The sequence below is a fragment of the Corapipo altera genome, unplaced genomic scaffold, assembly GCF_003945725.1.
Source record: "Corapipo altera isolate COAL_440 unplaced genomic scaffold, ASM394572v1 2b, whole genome shotgun sequence".
Taxonomy (NCBI): Eukaryota; Metazoa; Chordata; class Aves; order Passeriformes; family Pipridae; genus Corapipo; species Corapipo altera.
In genome coordinates, this window is record NW_020884874.1 from 25897090 (window position 1) to 25912998 (window position 15909).

The window sequence follows — 15909 nt, forward strand, 5'->3', positions numbered from 1 at the left end:
TGTTGGTAAGGAATATGGAAGACTCATTAGCAGAAGAAATATACAGTACTGCCAGGAAATAGATCTAAATTTCAGCAAGCACTTCTGCAAAAGACGATGATGCTAAGGCCTAGACTAAATGCAAAGCCCGTTTTTAAACTTAGCTTTCCTCTGGTAATTTCTTGATAGTGACGGTAATGATGATAGTCTGTAGAGGAAACAAGCATATTACTCCTGCAGAATAGCAGTACAATTAGGAGCGATGGTGGATTTTGTTTTTAAATGCATCTGGGAAGTACTCAGATAGCATGGTAATGGGTGTAGTACACGAGATGGAGGACAGTAAATGCCCATGAAATCAGGATTTTTGTTGGCACTGGGAGCTGTGCAGCTCGCTCAGTTCATTGCTTCACCTGAGCTATCTGCTTTCTGCATCTGCCTCCACCTCAGGAGAAGAGTCAAAACACTGAATAACAGAATAACAGAATAACAGAATAACAGAATTCTTAGGACTGGAGAGACCTCTCGAGATCAACCAGTCCAAACCCCTGCCAAGGCAGGGTCCCCTAGAGTAGGTGACACAGGAACATGTCCAGGTGTGTTTTGAATGTCTCCAGAGAGGGAGAATTCATGACCTCCCTGGGCAGCGTGTTGCAGTGCTCTGCCACCCTCAGTGTAAAGAAGCTTCTTCCCCATGTTGAGGTGGAACTTCTTGTGTTTTAGTTTACGGCCACTGCTCCTTGTCCCGTGCCTGGACACCACTGAAAAGAGTCTGGCACCATCTTCTTGGCATATCTGAGGTATTTATATGCATTGATGAGATCCCCTCGCAGTCTCCTCTTCTCTAGAGTGAACTGGCCCAGCTCCTGCAGTCTCTCCTCGTAAGAGACGCTCCAGACCCCTAATCATCTTTTTAGCCCCCTACTGGACCCTGCTTTTACCCTTTCTGAGCTGATACATCCACTGCCTTTTTCATCAGCAGCAGAATGCTCTGGACTTACTTAAGGTGCATGTACTTGCTAATTTTTATAGTCAAACTCTCTTACAGTAAACTTTGCTCTCTTTCCTAAACTCCAACTTGGCCTTAAAATGGTGAGTGTCACTTCAGGAACTGCAATGAAGGAAATGTAGGGTGAGATATTCAAAGGTTGAGAAGAGGTCTGGAAATCTAAGACCTGCCTCTAAAAGTGATTGAGTCACTAGGCCCAGGTCAGTAAAGACAGATACGTAATCTCAACTCATTTCAAATATTTCATATGAAGAAACTGAACTCCTCCTGAGGTCTTGGGTACTTTTGGAAGTGCTTTTTACAGTTCTAGTCATATTGCAAACTCTTGAATACTCCTCCCCTTCTCTGTCCTCTCCTCATCCTGCCTCTCTTCGCCTCACCTCACCTCGCCTCTCCTCTCCTAACATTTGATAATTACACAGCTTCTCTTCCCTCATTCCATCTTTCACGGCGAAGCAGCATTATTGCTTTCTTCTCTTACTTGGAGTATATGTTGTTCACTCTAAAATTATTATCTTGCAAATTTGCCTTTAGGCTACTCACATAGCCCTACATTGTGATGACAAGATGGATGTAATTACTGGTTTGAGACAGAAAACCTGTTATGGAAGGCCAAACTGGGACAATGAGTTCAAGCAACTAGCTGAAAACCATCCTAGGTAAGGCAGGCTGGCTTCTAACCTTGTTAGGTAACTCTTCTCTCAGTATAAACAGTGGGAGGAGGGGAGAGCAAACCTTTCTAAATGACCCTTTTAAAATAATTTCTTCTTTTTTGCTGTGTGGAAAGAAGATTTATGCTTAATGAAGCTTTTAATGAAGAAATCTCGGAAAGAGAATGCCAATAAAATCTAATTTTTGGACAAGAAAATCTAATATTTAGAAGTATTTCAATATCCTGGCCTTTGTCCAGATATAATTGAAACACACAATCCAATTACTGTTCTGCACAAAGGACAAAGTAGCATTAATTTCCCTTGAAGATGGTTATTAAAGAGATAAACTGTGATTTTTTTTTCTTATGATGTCAGGGATGTTTGTTCCCCTAACATATTTGGCTACTCTTGCAAGACTTTGCTATTCTGTTATTAGTTCATCTCTGCTGGCAAAGAGAGTTCATTTGAACTTGGTGCATTTGCTGGTGGTCTGAGAAAAGCTTCTTTGTTCCTGAAAGCCTTTGAAGCAAGAATTTGAAATATTTTGTGTTCAGCAGTACAAAATTCCAGAATCTTTGTGACTCTTTATGATTTCCAAACATTTACCTGCTAACGCAAAATAAAGGCTTGCACTTGGGAGACAGAGATACAAAAAGAAAAAGGAGAAAACTTTTTTTAAAAGATGAAAAAGACCCAAGAAAAAGCTGAAAGGGAGGAGATCAAAGAGAATACAGTAAGCTACAAGAATACCATAAAATTGCAAAAATAACAGTAATAGAGAAACCATTTGATGGAGGTCAAAATAAATACAATCAGGAAATATGAAAGATTAAAACCATAAAAAGGCCAAGAATAGAAAGTATGACTTTTGAAAGACCTTTCATAGGGATTCTACTGCATAAACAGAGCTTTTAAAGTTATAGTTAAAACATTACTTTTTGCTAGTTACTTTTGTTAAGTACAGATGACATAAAAATGGTTTTCTGTTGCTCGATGGGGAGATGGGCATTAACTTTCTATACTGGATCTTGAGGTAGTTCTTCACAAAGACAGTGCTAAACTGACAGAAAAATCTGCATATGCCCATGTTTATGATCAGTGTCGAACCTTTTAATGAAAACCTTGCATGAAATAGGGATTCCTTATGAGAAAAAAAAAATACCCTATCTCTTGCTCTGTTATAGAAGATTCAAGCAGCAAAGGAACTGAAGAGTTTCTACTGTGTGATGGGACAATCAGCTTTACAAACTGACTAAATTTTTGGTCTCTGCATCTAGGTTGATAGAGCTCCCCTTCACTGCAATACTGTCTTTTAGCAGATTAGCAGGAATATACCACTCCAGGTTAAACTTAGTGCAATCCAGCAGCAGAAAATATGCTTACTACTTCTGGGGGCTATGGCTTGGGCACAAAAATCTTACCTACAGCCCTTTCTTTACAGCAGGAAATTTTTTGAAACTCATGCTTCACTTGTCACTTGCACTGCACTTATGTAGATTGAGTTTGCCCCAGTAGCACAGCACGTGTGTGAATCTGTCTGCATATATGTTTTAAAACAATACATTTAATGTACTTAGTAGCAAAACCTTTAGACAGTTTGTAGCAGGTAACCAGGTTACCAGCTCCCTATAACACTCGTGCATATGAACACAATTGTTTTTTACATTTGTCTTGTTCTTATTTTATAAGAAGTACATATTTACAAATTTTGTTATTAAATCAGCCATTTAAAATTGTCTGTAGGCAGAAAAGTGTTGGGGGGGGGAGAAAACTCAGAACCAACTGAGTATTTAGGAAAAAAAATTAATTTATCTGGAGACAAAGCATTTAAACAGCACAAACCGTATGTTTGCTTCTCTGATTAAAAAAAAAGCTATGAAGATCAAAACCAAAAAGCTACACTTAAAATAGTTTGTGACCTCTAATATAGCAATCCTAATAAATAATGTAGTAAGACATAATAAACACTAACGTATTAAAATAATTATACTGCAATACAGTAACACAGATTATACAGTACATAACACAAAGTATACACTAACACAAAATTTTTCAAATGTATTTCTCAAAAAGCCATTTCAAAAGATGCAAAGCTGGAGGTAGCCAAAAGGTACAGCTTATTCATTTACACTGCTATTTTCATGTTTTTGTTGTTATTGCAATTACAGCAACAGTATTGGCGTATTCTTCTGTGGACCCAAGACTCTCTCTAAGATCCTGCAAAAGACATGCAACTCATATTCGTCAGTTGATCCAAGAGGAGTTCAGTTTCACTATAACAAAGAAAGTTTCTAGGCTGTACTTCTAAACTATGTAATAGTATTACAAAATTTTGTATTTTTTCCCTTCACTTTCTCCTCCTCTGCTCATTCTGCAGCATTTATGCCAGATATTAAGAGTTGTAAACTGAAATAGGTGTATTGACTTCAGTAGAAAAATGCTATCTATGCCAACTAAAGATTTGGACCCCTTCCTTATCCTTTCCTTCACAGAACTGAAAGGCCAATTCTCCACTGCTTACTTAGTGATGCTGTGAATCTCTCTACACCTGTGTGAAAACAAGCCTGAATCACTTAACTTTGAAGAAAAAGGCATGAGTAAAATGGACATTTAGAACTGTACTCCACTGTTGTGTATGATTGCAGGTGATACATTCCTACTGTTTAAATCATGCCCATTGAAAGCATGTTCCTTCCTGGTGTTCTGATTTTACACTCCTATAGTCTCTCACTGCACATACATCCATATTTACATCACCTTTTGTGCCATAGCAATACTACTTCTATACACACTGTCCAATGAATTCCTTCTGCCCTACCAAATTAAGCACCATTTAAACCTGTCATTTCCACAGCAATGGTGGCTGTGCATGCCATAGGCTAATATGTACTTAGGTTTAATATGTTAAGGACACTCCAGAAATTTTTGCACTCAGCAAATGGATCTCCTGAGACATGCAACTGAAACTGCAGGAAAAAGTTTCATGACAGAGTGAGTGAGGTGGGAATGTACCCCCAGCATCTCCTACAAGCTTCTTGCTCAGAGCTGATTCTGTGAAGAGAGGAGTGACATTTGCATTCTTCCAGTCCTCAGGAACTTCCTCCCATCACCATGACTATTTAAAAATAAAGAATGGCCAGTTCCCTCAGCACTTGTGGATGCATCCTATCAGTTTCCATGGAGTTGTTTAAAATCTCCCTAACTTTATCTTCCTTCACTGAGGGTGAGTATGAATTGCTTCAGATCTTCCCACTTGCCTCAGAAGCCAGGGATAGCTGAAGGTCAGCCTTACCTGTAAAGACTGAGGTGAAAAAGGCACTGAGTACCTCTACCTTTCTCCATGGCCCTGAGCACCAGTCAGCACCCCATTCAGAAGCAAACCAACATTTTCCTAATCTTCCTTTTGCTATTCACTTATGCATAGTAGCTCTTCTTCTTGCCCTTCACTTCTCTCACCACATTCAAGTCCTAATGGGCTTTGGGTTCCCTGATCCCATCCCAGCACACTCATTGTCTCTATATTCCCTGCATCACATACCCTTTCTTCCATCTCTTGTATGCCTCCTTTTGTGCTTTGGTTCTGTCAGGAGGGATTTGTTCAACCATACAGGCCTCCTACCACACTTGATTGACTTAGTTCACAGCAAAAGGGATCATTTTTGAACTTGAAGAAGGTGATTCTTGAAAATCCACCAGTTCTCCTGGACCTCTTTTCTCTTTAGGACCATACTGCATGGGATACTTCTAAGCATCAAATTCCTCCAGTGTCCTCTCCATGTTATCTGTATTAGTGTACAGACACTTCAGAAAGGTCTCCAATCACGTGATTTTTCCAGAAGAGGTGTTAGAGCTTCTCCCACCCTGGTTTTCCATAGGCACGTGCTTGTTTGTGTAGATAGCCTGGGAGTAGGCCCCCTTCTGCCCTGTTTTGTTGGTTGTGAAATCTCTCCTGTTCACATCATCCCATACAAGTTACTTGTTGCTTTTGTCCACCACTTCCTCATTTGATTGTTGGTCATCCGCTCCCTCCCCGTCATGTAACATTCTGATAAGCTACTAAAGGGAGAAAAATATTTCCCTATGTCCTAGCACAGAAAGTTAAAGAAAAACTATATTCAAATTGGTCTGAGGCATAACAGAGTTCACCAGGATCACATAATACATTTATGCAGCCACATGACAAAAATGAGAGGTAGAAAACATCCTGTGTATGTCAGCACTTGAATAAAAAATGACAACATTATATATGTACACTTACCCACAGATACAAAAATGCCCACTAGAGGGGACATAACTGTATAGACAAAAGCAACAGAACAATAAAAATTATGTGACAGAAGACTCCAATATTATTTTATACATCTTATACTGGGGATACAGTATGTGTGAACTGAGATTGTTCTACAAGATACAGTTGTATTATTATTGTATTATTATTAAGTTTAGGGCAACGCATCTTTGTTTTAAAATTGTTGACAATTTTAAATGCCTGCCTATGTGAGATGATTAATGTGGTGCATACTGTGTAGCAGTAGAGTGAGTAGAGAATTAGAGCCTCTGCCAGTTCACCTAGAGGCACTTATCTTTTATTTTTTCCCTTGGCGCCCATGCTGAGCCTAGGGGTAAGCTGACACATTTTCTAATATAAATTAAGCTCCTTTTTTTTATGTGTGTTGAAAATCTTGAAGGAAATGAGAAATGTGTGTAGGCACCAATACCAGCTGCCATTGCATGAAAGAAAGAGGTGACAATTTCCTGCAGATTCTGAATGATTGTTTCAATGCAGTTGGATTGGAGGTAACAAGCACAAAGATATTGTGCTGCCAGAAAAACAGGATCTGTTCTCCCCTCAGTCTCATGCAACAAGATGTAACATTTAGCTTCTGGCTCAACATGGCATCTCTTCACTGCTTTGATTTATTCCCACTTTTGCAAATCACTGTGGTATGCTACAGGAGGTGCATTTAGAGCCCTTGTTATAGTTCATTGAGTAGCACTGCTGTTATCACCACCAGAGGAGAATTTCACTTGTATCAAGACTGAGTGACCTACAATAAAGGAAAAATAATAATAAAAAAAAAAAAGTGGGGAGGTTTGTTGGACTAGGATGAAACTACATTTAGGTTGAATGAAAATCCCTTTATTACAAATACAATTTGAATCAAAATGGGAACTAGGAGGATTTGGCTTCCTGCCTTGTTTTGAATAACACTGAGCACACAGCAGCTATGATAATGTGAGTGCATGTGTAATGACTCTATTATTGTGTTTATATATGGAAACATCATTCACTGTCAGGGAAAATGAAAGATATCTTCATGGATTTGTCCATTCAGCTGCTTCAGCAGGAAGTGTTCAGCACTGTGTAGGAAAATATTATTAAATAAAATACAGTCATAACAGCACAGACTCACCACATCCTGTGACACAAAACTAATCATAGACAAGGATCATAAATACACACATTAATTAATTTGGCTCTTACAATAAAAAGAGTGGTATTATAATGATTGAAGTTGTGTTATGATAATTTAAGTTTAGTCACTCGGAATTGTAAAATGAAATACATGGGTTTATACGTTCTGGTTTTCCTCCCTCTCCCCCTTCTCCCAAGGTGTATGTGGTAGTAATTATTTAAGTAATTTTGTTCCTTAGTTTACAATAAATAAAGAGAAATTACCACTCTTAACAAGAGATCCATCATACGGTGTCTGTGCCATATCATCACCATTACAAGGACTCTCTCCTGCTTCTTTCCTGCTTTTAGGTATAATTAAAAGGTTTAGTGGAAATACTGTTAACTGCAAAAAAAGTGACAAACTTTTAAAAGGTTTGAGTACTCCTGATTAACAGGAGATTTTATAAGAACTGCCTCACAGGCAGCTTTGTTGCTCCAGAAAAGTAATAGACTAAATGACATGGTAGATTTATAATCTTAACTGGTCAACAATTTCAGTGATTTTTTTTTTTTCTTGAGGGAAAATCACCTGAATTTCTTCAGGAACAGAGAAAAGAAAGAGAAAAAAGTGACAGTGCTTCCACCCAGCTTACCCTATAAATACCAAAAGCTTAAATGAAACATTCATAGTCAGCCAAGTAATGAGGAATGCAAACCTGAGAGGGTCAAAGCAGCATAGCAGGCGATGGCCTAGAAGGTGCAATGCTGTGTGCAGCAGAGGCAAATTGTCCATAGGCCTTCATCTCATCTCCTCAGACTTCTCAGGCAATCAAGTACCAGGCATGGAGTCACCTTGGTGACCACTTACAAGGTAGAGGGCAGCCTACTAAGGACCCTTCCTAGTGCTGGAACCCATCTGAGATGAGGCTTTCTCACCTCAGTCAGGTTATCTGTTCTGCAGCAGCAACTCAAATTCCTCCTGTGATCACTAAATTGTCTCAGAAATTCTGCCTTCCTGCAGAATAAAATCGGATGTCCATTTCACTAATGCTGCAGCCACATTTTCCAGGACCATCTACTTACATATTACAGAATATGGTCAAATGAGAGTGGGCAGATGATTTGCATTTTAAAACTCTAACCAGTTAAGTCTATTCAACGGGAATCTACTTGTCCTTCAACCAGTCATCTCTTGCAGTGAAAAAAATCTCAATTACATGATGATCTTAATATATGGGAACGAATGTGTTAGTTGACATGGAAACACACTTTTCTCCTTTCAAAAGCAAGAAAGGACAAAAAAGCTTAAACTCTTTGAAAGATATATTAGTATCCTTTCAGAATACATAGAAGGAAACAAAAGTTGTATAGTATAATGAACAACTCAAACCAGTATAATTCAAAGGCTATCTGCTGCAAATATTTGCATCTATTATTTCTAAACAATAATGACTTTTAACATGGTAAGACATTTGTATTCATTGAGGATAAAAGCCCTGAGCCTGCCAATACTTACACATGTGCTTTACTAAGTTCAAACAATCTTTTTACAGTCCTAGAGGACTAAATATGGTTTCCTTTGAAGTTCATGCACAGAGAACTGATGTCAGGCTCAAGGCTGGGTCCTAAAGGCTGATCTCTATTATTCCATTATTAAACTACCAGACTGTCTTGATTCTTGTCTAGAGATCGTTTCTCTGGTACAGTAATTCTGAATATGAAAGACAACTTACAGTCACACTCTCCTTAAGGTACACAGATAAGATTGCACTTATACACCCTAATAAAAGGCCTGGTTTTCAGTGGTCCTACAGGTTTTATTAAGCAAAAAAATGTGTTTGGGGAGACCTTTTATCTTTTTTTATTTAGGCCAAATGATGAATATGCAGATCTGAACATTTTATTCTGTGGATATATGCAAATAAGCAGGAGAGAGGGCAGATATGAGCCTGTCCTCTGAGACAGAATTTCTGGTCTCCAGCCTACTGCTGACCATTCCCCAGCATCGCTGCCTTAAACATTGAATCTCCTGTGCACTTGCTTGGGACAGGTTCTCTGCTGCTAAGGCTGTGAAAACCCTCACAGAAGTCATTACTGTCAAAAAATTGAATTAAATGAGACTTTGTGAGCAAAGATAAGGATGCATGCACAAGGCCAAATTAACACACAGTAGTTGTAGCGTGGATGCACACAGGAAATTTGCAGGTACCTATCTTTAGATCTCACACACACACAATTCCCTCTTTCTGTAACAAGCATGATGTATTTATTCTCATGTTTCTAGGAATTCATCAGGGTTAAAAAAATTAAAGGTAAACTTTGAATTCAAAAGGTCACAGGTACATAATCAACCTGCAACACATCACACTCATTAAATATACACTACTGTACAATTACATTACATTTAGATAAAAATGTTTAGATTGAAGAATGTCTGCATTTGTTCATTAATATTATTAAAATATCCATGCAATTTTCTGAGTTTGTGTGCTGCTAAGAAAATTCAGAGGGCTATGCAGAATGCATACCAATGCAGAGTTAGCCATTTAAGATCACTCTTTTTAGATTCCTTACCATGCTGGCAAGAGGAAGATAGTTAAGAGCACAGTTGGACAACTTTGAATGCAATATCAAAGGTTTGAGGATGAAACAAACAAATGTATACTGTGATAGTGGTCAACACAGAAGCTACTTCAAATATAAATCGTGCGGAGAACAGATAGATTTGACTGAACTGGACTTTGTGTAATACAAACGTGCCCAAGTACAATTTCACTGACAGGAATGTACATCAACTATTTAATTATGTGGTTGGCATTACAAAGATGTATCAATAGTAGGAGTCATCAAGCATAATCACAAATGCTGGCTGCCCTATGTCTATTTGAGCACATACATCATCCTCCTATAGCATTGTGCATTCATAAAGGAGCCTGAAAATGCTTTAAAAATGGTCTGATGCTGGGAAGTGCTGAACTGAAAGAGCTTTTAGTGAAACCAAAAGAAACTATCTGCTGGGCATTCTGCAGAATCAGACCTTTGGAGTCCAGACAACAAAATTAACCAGAGTTTTTGCCAAAATGAGGACAGTAGAATTTGGCTCAATTACACAATATCAGTGCAGATATTGAACTGAACTTTAAAAGAAAAAAAAATTTACTTCAAACTGTCTGACTTGTTTATAATGAAATAGCCAGTGCTTTACCACATGCAATTGTCTTATACATGTAGATATCCATGAATAATAAAGTTTGTAAGTGGGGATACACCTTTTTGGAGATGAATGCACCTATATGCATATATATAATATATATAATATATATTATAATAATAATGTTACTATAAGAGGATCCAGTTCAGCACAGTGTTTTTCATTATGCTTAGTTGAAAGCATATGGGGGGTTTGTTTCAATGGGTTAGACACATGTTCAAGGCTCAGTCTGTATCTTGAGAGCTTTGTTCAAGTGAGACACAAAATGCCTCCACAGGAAAGTTTCTGCTAAATTAGAAGAGACTTTTGTCTCCAGAGAGTGCTGGACCTTGGAAATTAGTGACACTGAAGAAGAAATTGAGGCTTTACTAGACAAATATCACACACACTTGATAAAATAATGTGGCAAAAGAGCTAATTGTTCCTTTGTAGATGAGAGAGAGGAGACTAATACTGGTATATTGCAAATTGTTCTGTTGAACATCTTCAGATTTTAAGAAATTAGGGTAGAGAAAGAGTCACAAAAGTATTCAAGGACTTCAGAAAATACCTTGAAATTAGAGGGCTCAATCAGTTTAGCACATCAAAAAATATATTAAGAGATTACTCTGTAAAAGCCATACAAGTACCTTTATGTGGAGAAAATCTAGGTCTGAGTGCTACTCTGGAAGATCCATCCTAACCAGACACAAGTATGTCTCAGTCAAGTAGAAGTACAGCTCGGTAACTGGGTTCAAATCACTGGCTGCTGCTATTTAAGAATCAAGAGTAAAAGGTGTAGTGGTCCCTTTGGGGTTCAAAATGCTTTGAATGTATGTTTTCTCATAATATCCTTGTCAGGTGGAAAATTTATTACTTCCACTCTTAGATGGGAAACTGAGACATAGAAATGCTAAGTGATTTGCCCCAAGCTCTCAAAAGAATGGCAAAACAAGGATTAAACCACAGCCTTTCAGGACCAAGACTGTTGCTTGAACTGTGACAGCAATCTTCATCTCCCATAAACTGTATTACATTTATTCGACATGACCCTTAAAAATATCTATGAGCTTTCTGACCAAACATAAAACTGAATTGAATTATTTTCTATCTTAGTGGCAATGGTTAATATTGTTATTGGGCAGCATGGTTTGAAAGGAAAGTATTTTGATTCCCAGGACAAGTATGATACATACTTGTTTACTCCTACAATTCTATCTATCAGATAAAGTATTCACAGGATAAGTAGATCCTCTGTCAGAAAACGAGTGATTTCTGTGATAATAGGAGGTTTAAAACAAACAAAAAATAATATTTATCAGAAAAGAAACAAGATTTGGGTTTTTTTACTAAGAAATATTATCCAATATCTGAACATAGATTTTGATGTTGGACTCAAGCCTGATCCTACTCTGAACAAAAAACACAGGAAAATGCTTGTTGCCTCACATAGTAACAGGATCCAGCTAAATACCAGATAGCACAGCATTGTGCTGTCAGGAAAGCCAAGATTTCATTTTCGTGTAGGACAGATCAGAATACTTTCAAGTGTATTAAAGCCCTCTTTAAATATTTTATGTAAAGAATATACAATAAAAATAATAAGGCTAGGTAAATAAGTAACATTCTGCTTCAGTTTCCTGGGATACACTCATTCCCTTTATAACCATTTGAGGCCATACCACATTTGTTTGCTTTTTGATTTCTGCCACTTGCTTGTGCTTAGAGGATTTTCTAAGATTGCAAAGGGGGACCTGGTTATTTCTTATGTCTATCCTCCATTAACAGCTTAAAATAAATTCTAACATAACCAGATATGAAATCTTCATCGTGACTCTTTATCACCTCATTATTGGCTCCATAGTCATCCAGACTAATGGTATTTGGTTATTGCCCAGCTTAAAGGTACATTAAAGCTGTGTCTGCAATAATACTGTTTACAAGAGTAAATTCATTCCTTCTCATTCTATTCACTAGTATTTTCTATTAAATTAATGTTATGGGAGGAAGGATTTAGAACACTTCACATCCTGCAGAAGTAATCAGAAAACATTTATGAACATTTGCAGTTGTGGTGTGAGGAATAGAACAGAAGGCATTTTATTATGCTGATTTTATCCTATTTCTTTTGATTGGTGTTAACTAGTGTACAAAGATCCAAGGCTCATTGGAGAAAAGGGATCTGTGCATTTTCCAAATTTCCTGTTAATAAGATAAATTTGAGAAGGGAAAATATAATTTATACCTTACTGCGTAAGTTCGACTCCACTAGCTGCCAACACCACAAAGCACTGGGGCATACTGTTAAGATGACGAATGAAAACTACTCTAAAAGACAATATCAATCTAGAAATTCAGTCATTGAGAGCCTGCTTCATGAACTGAAGCTAATTAATGCTCTTATGTAGGGTTGAACCCAAACCATCAGAATTACAGCAGCTCCACAGCTGAATTACTTTTTTAGTATGCTGCCACTTAAAATTCCACCCAGTCACTTTAAAAGGATGGAGCACATGATTAAATTGTGCTACAGGAAGGGAAAAGATGGACAATTAAAGTGAAAATCTCCTAAACCCCAAAGATTATCTAAGACATTTAAATACAGAATGACTTTGTATTGCAAAAAAGCTTTCTGCAAAAAATACCTTTTCATTATCTGCACAGACTTACTCCTTGTAGAGCTCTGTTTAGAAGCTCTAGAAAAGGTACTTTTGACAGTTCAGTCTTACATAGGTGCTTCAGTAAAGGACTTGGATATCCTAGTATCAAAGCATAATGATGATGCTGACAGTATGAACTATGCAATTTTTTTAAATAGAATAATATTTGTGTGCAGATGTCTGGAAGAATATAAATACAAAAATATGAAAATAAAAACCAAGGGTAGACTGAACAGATCCCTTTACCTTAGGAGTAGGAAAAAACACAGATTATTCTTGATGCCTTAGGATTTTTAGCTTTATGTAGATTTTTAATATAGCTGTGTAGCTTCTTACACTTTAGAAAAGCAGTTGACATTTATCAAACACATTTGCACACTTCATATTGAATTGTCTAAATTCTCTAAGCTTGTTTAGGTTCTTTTTCAAGGAAGGTCTCTTGCAAACACATCCTGGTTAAGAACATATGCACCCTAGGCTGGAACAACTAGATATCACCAACAAGATTGTAGCCAAAATAGCCTTGGAGGCCCAGAACCTTAGAGAAGCTCCAGAGATAACGTGTGCTGGAAGGAGGAGGAGGAAGATGAGGAAGAAAGGGGTCTTGAGACCTCTGACTCAATTCCAAGGAGGGGTGCCAGGGGGGCAATTCCAGGGCGGATCTGGGGGTGGATAGTTCTCATATTGGATGGATAGTACTATAAAATTGTAGAACCCCTGGACACAGGTACACGCCTTTGTACTCCTTGTGCCAGAAGACCTTCATTAAAGACCTGTTCTCTACCTAATTTATACTAATACTGCCTGGTGAGTTTTCTTCTCCCAATTTTCAGGCATCATTCTTAAGAAGGGTATGAATCTATAATATTTGCAAGTTATTTTCACATTTTGCAAAATGACTTTAACTGAGACACTGTCCATGACAATGCTTTCAAGCCCTTCTCATTCATTTGCATTCCTCGATGCTCTTATTTGGATAGTTTGCTTTCTGAAATAGACAACATTTCCATGTGTGTTTAGGCTGGGAGAGGATGGTCAGATGAATATGACTATAAAACCACATCTGCTAATGTCTTTAAATGATGATACAGCTGCTGAAAATCATACCATTTAGTTGTCTAGGTTATCAACTACATCGAAATTATATTTACAACTGGATTTTTCATCAAATACATGGGATTATCAAAGGTAACATTTCAAAAGGAATTGAATTACGAGACTAAATCACATTGACTTTCAATGCAATGCAGGCATCTATGTGACATAAATATGTGACATATATAGATTAGTATTTTCAATACTAAGCCGTGTCAAAGGCATGAGGCCTTTCACTGTGTTGAGAACCAGCACATTGTAATTGGGAAGAAGCCAAGGGAAAGGAAGGGGAAGAGAAAGAGAAACAGGGGTCACGGCATTTGTAGAGACTATTGTTTATGGAAGTATGGTTCTCCTTTCTGTCAGGAGTAGCTAGGAGGCTTTCTCATGCTGCCTTGAAGGAGGATTATTGTCTTCTTCTGCCTGGTGTTTGCTTTTGTTGTGACATGCACACTGAGCCAGCTTACAAGACTCAAACCAGCATCGTTTTGTCAATCCTCTGTCATAGTCTGAAGATATGAAAATCTTCCCAAAGTGGAGCAAACACGGGCAACAAGGTCTTAGTCAGTGGCAGAATGGGTGATAGGGCAACAAGAACTGCAGAAGGCTGTTCTATTGCAGGTGGAGGCCTAGCAATAAGTCTTTTTCAGATGTGTCACATAAGGAGAGGGAACACTAGCATGGTGGCAGGTCCTTCACAGATGTTTCATAATGATCTCTGAGGCCCATAAATGTCCTGGGTGTGAATAGGTTGTCTTTATGTGACTGGCATGGTATGTGCCACCAGGCATAGACCTTCCATCCCTGCTATAGCAACGTGACTGAAGATGCCTACTGATGATGATTTAGGCAGGGAGTGTTCTTTTCAGACTTATATCCAGGACAAAATCCCTGCAGCTCAGGAGTTCTTCTCACTCAGAAGCATATTACTCTGATGAATCACTGATTTTGAAATAGCCATACAAAGAAAAGTTTCACTTCCAGCAATGTCTCTAGTTCTGAGAAAATTATACAACATGCAGAAAACTGATAGGAATTTTCACTTGCGCTTTAAGACAACCAAAGGAATCAAAAGCCTAAGATCTTGAGCTGCTAAGTTTGTCAGCTACTCCTGAACTTCTAGGCTGTCCCTTCTTCTGAGCATGGTCTAGTTTTCTCTGTCAACACACAGTCACGGTATCATAGTACCAGGGAATCATGGTAGATAAGTGATTTAGGGCAGGTGAATACCTTAGAAGAAATGAGAGGTCCTTAACTGATTTCACTGTGAGCAGTCAAAAACCCAATCTATTGTTCCCTCATGTTGAATACCCATAAGTGTACCTCAAAGGTTGCTGGAGAGCTTATAGAACTACAGTGGAAGCAGACAGGTAGCAGATAACTCAAAGCTCCCAAAGCTGAGTAATAGACCCAATGTTTATGCGATGCAGCAGCAGACCCTACCATGTGGGTCATGGGACCTGCATGAGACACTGATACTGAAGAGACACCTCAGGACTTCCAAACATCAAATCTTGATTCCCTTTAAGACAAATCATTCAGTTGCAATAGGATTTGGGACAGCATTAGGAAGAGCAGGCTGAGGGAGGTGATCCCTTCTACTCAGAGCTGTGTAGACACATGTGGAGTAGTGGGTCCAGTGTTGGGCTACCCAGAATAAGAAAGATATGGACTTACCAGCATGAATCCAGCAAAGGACCACTGAAACAATTATGGGTCCAGAGCATCTTTTATGAGTGAGCAGGCTGAAAGAGCCTGGAGAAGAGAAGGCTCAGAGGGATCTTATCAGTGTGTCTTAAGTACCTGTTGAGAGAAAATAAAGAAAAAGAGATCCAGACTCTTCTCAGTGGTTCCTAGTGATAGGACAAGAGGAAATGGGCATAAACTGAAGCACGTCTAGATTATCTCAAAAGCTTCCTTCCAAT

The 15909-nt window shown here is 38.2% G+C and overlaps 1 protein-coding gene across 1 annotated transcript in view; it reads left to right on the forward strand.

Moving 5' to 3' along the window:
- NOX3 (NADPH oxidase 3) overlaps positions 1-4017 on the forward strand; it is a 38103-nt gene extending 34086 nt beyond the window's left edge. The window contains exons 12-13 of the mRNA XM_027633862.1: positions 1523-1647; positions 3810-4017. Coding sequence (XP_027489663.1) covers positions 1523-1647; positions 3810-3936 — 252 coding nt within the window. The 3' untranslated portion in view covers positions 3937-4017. The remainder of the gene's footprint in view (positions 1-1522; positions 1648-3809) is intronic.
- The last annotated feature ends 11892 nt before the right edge of the window (positions 4018-15909 follow it).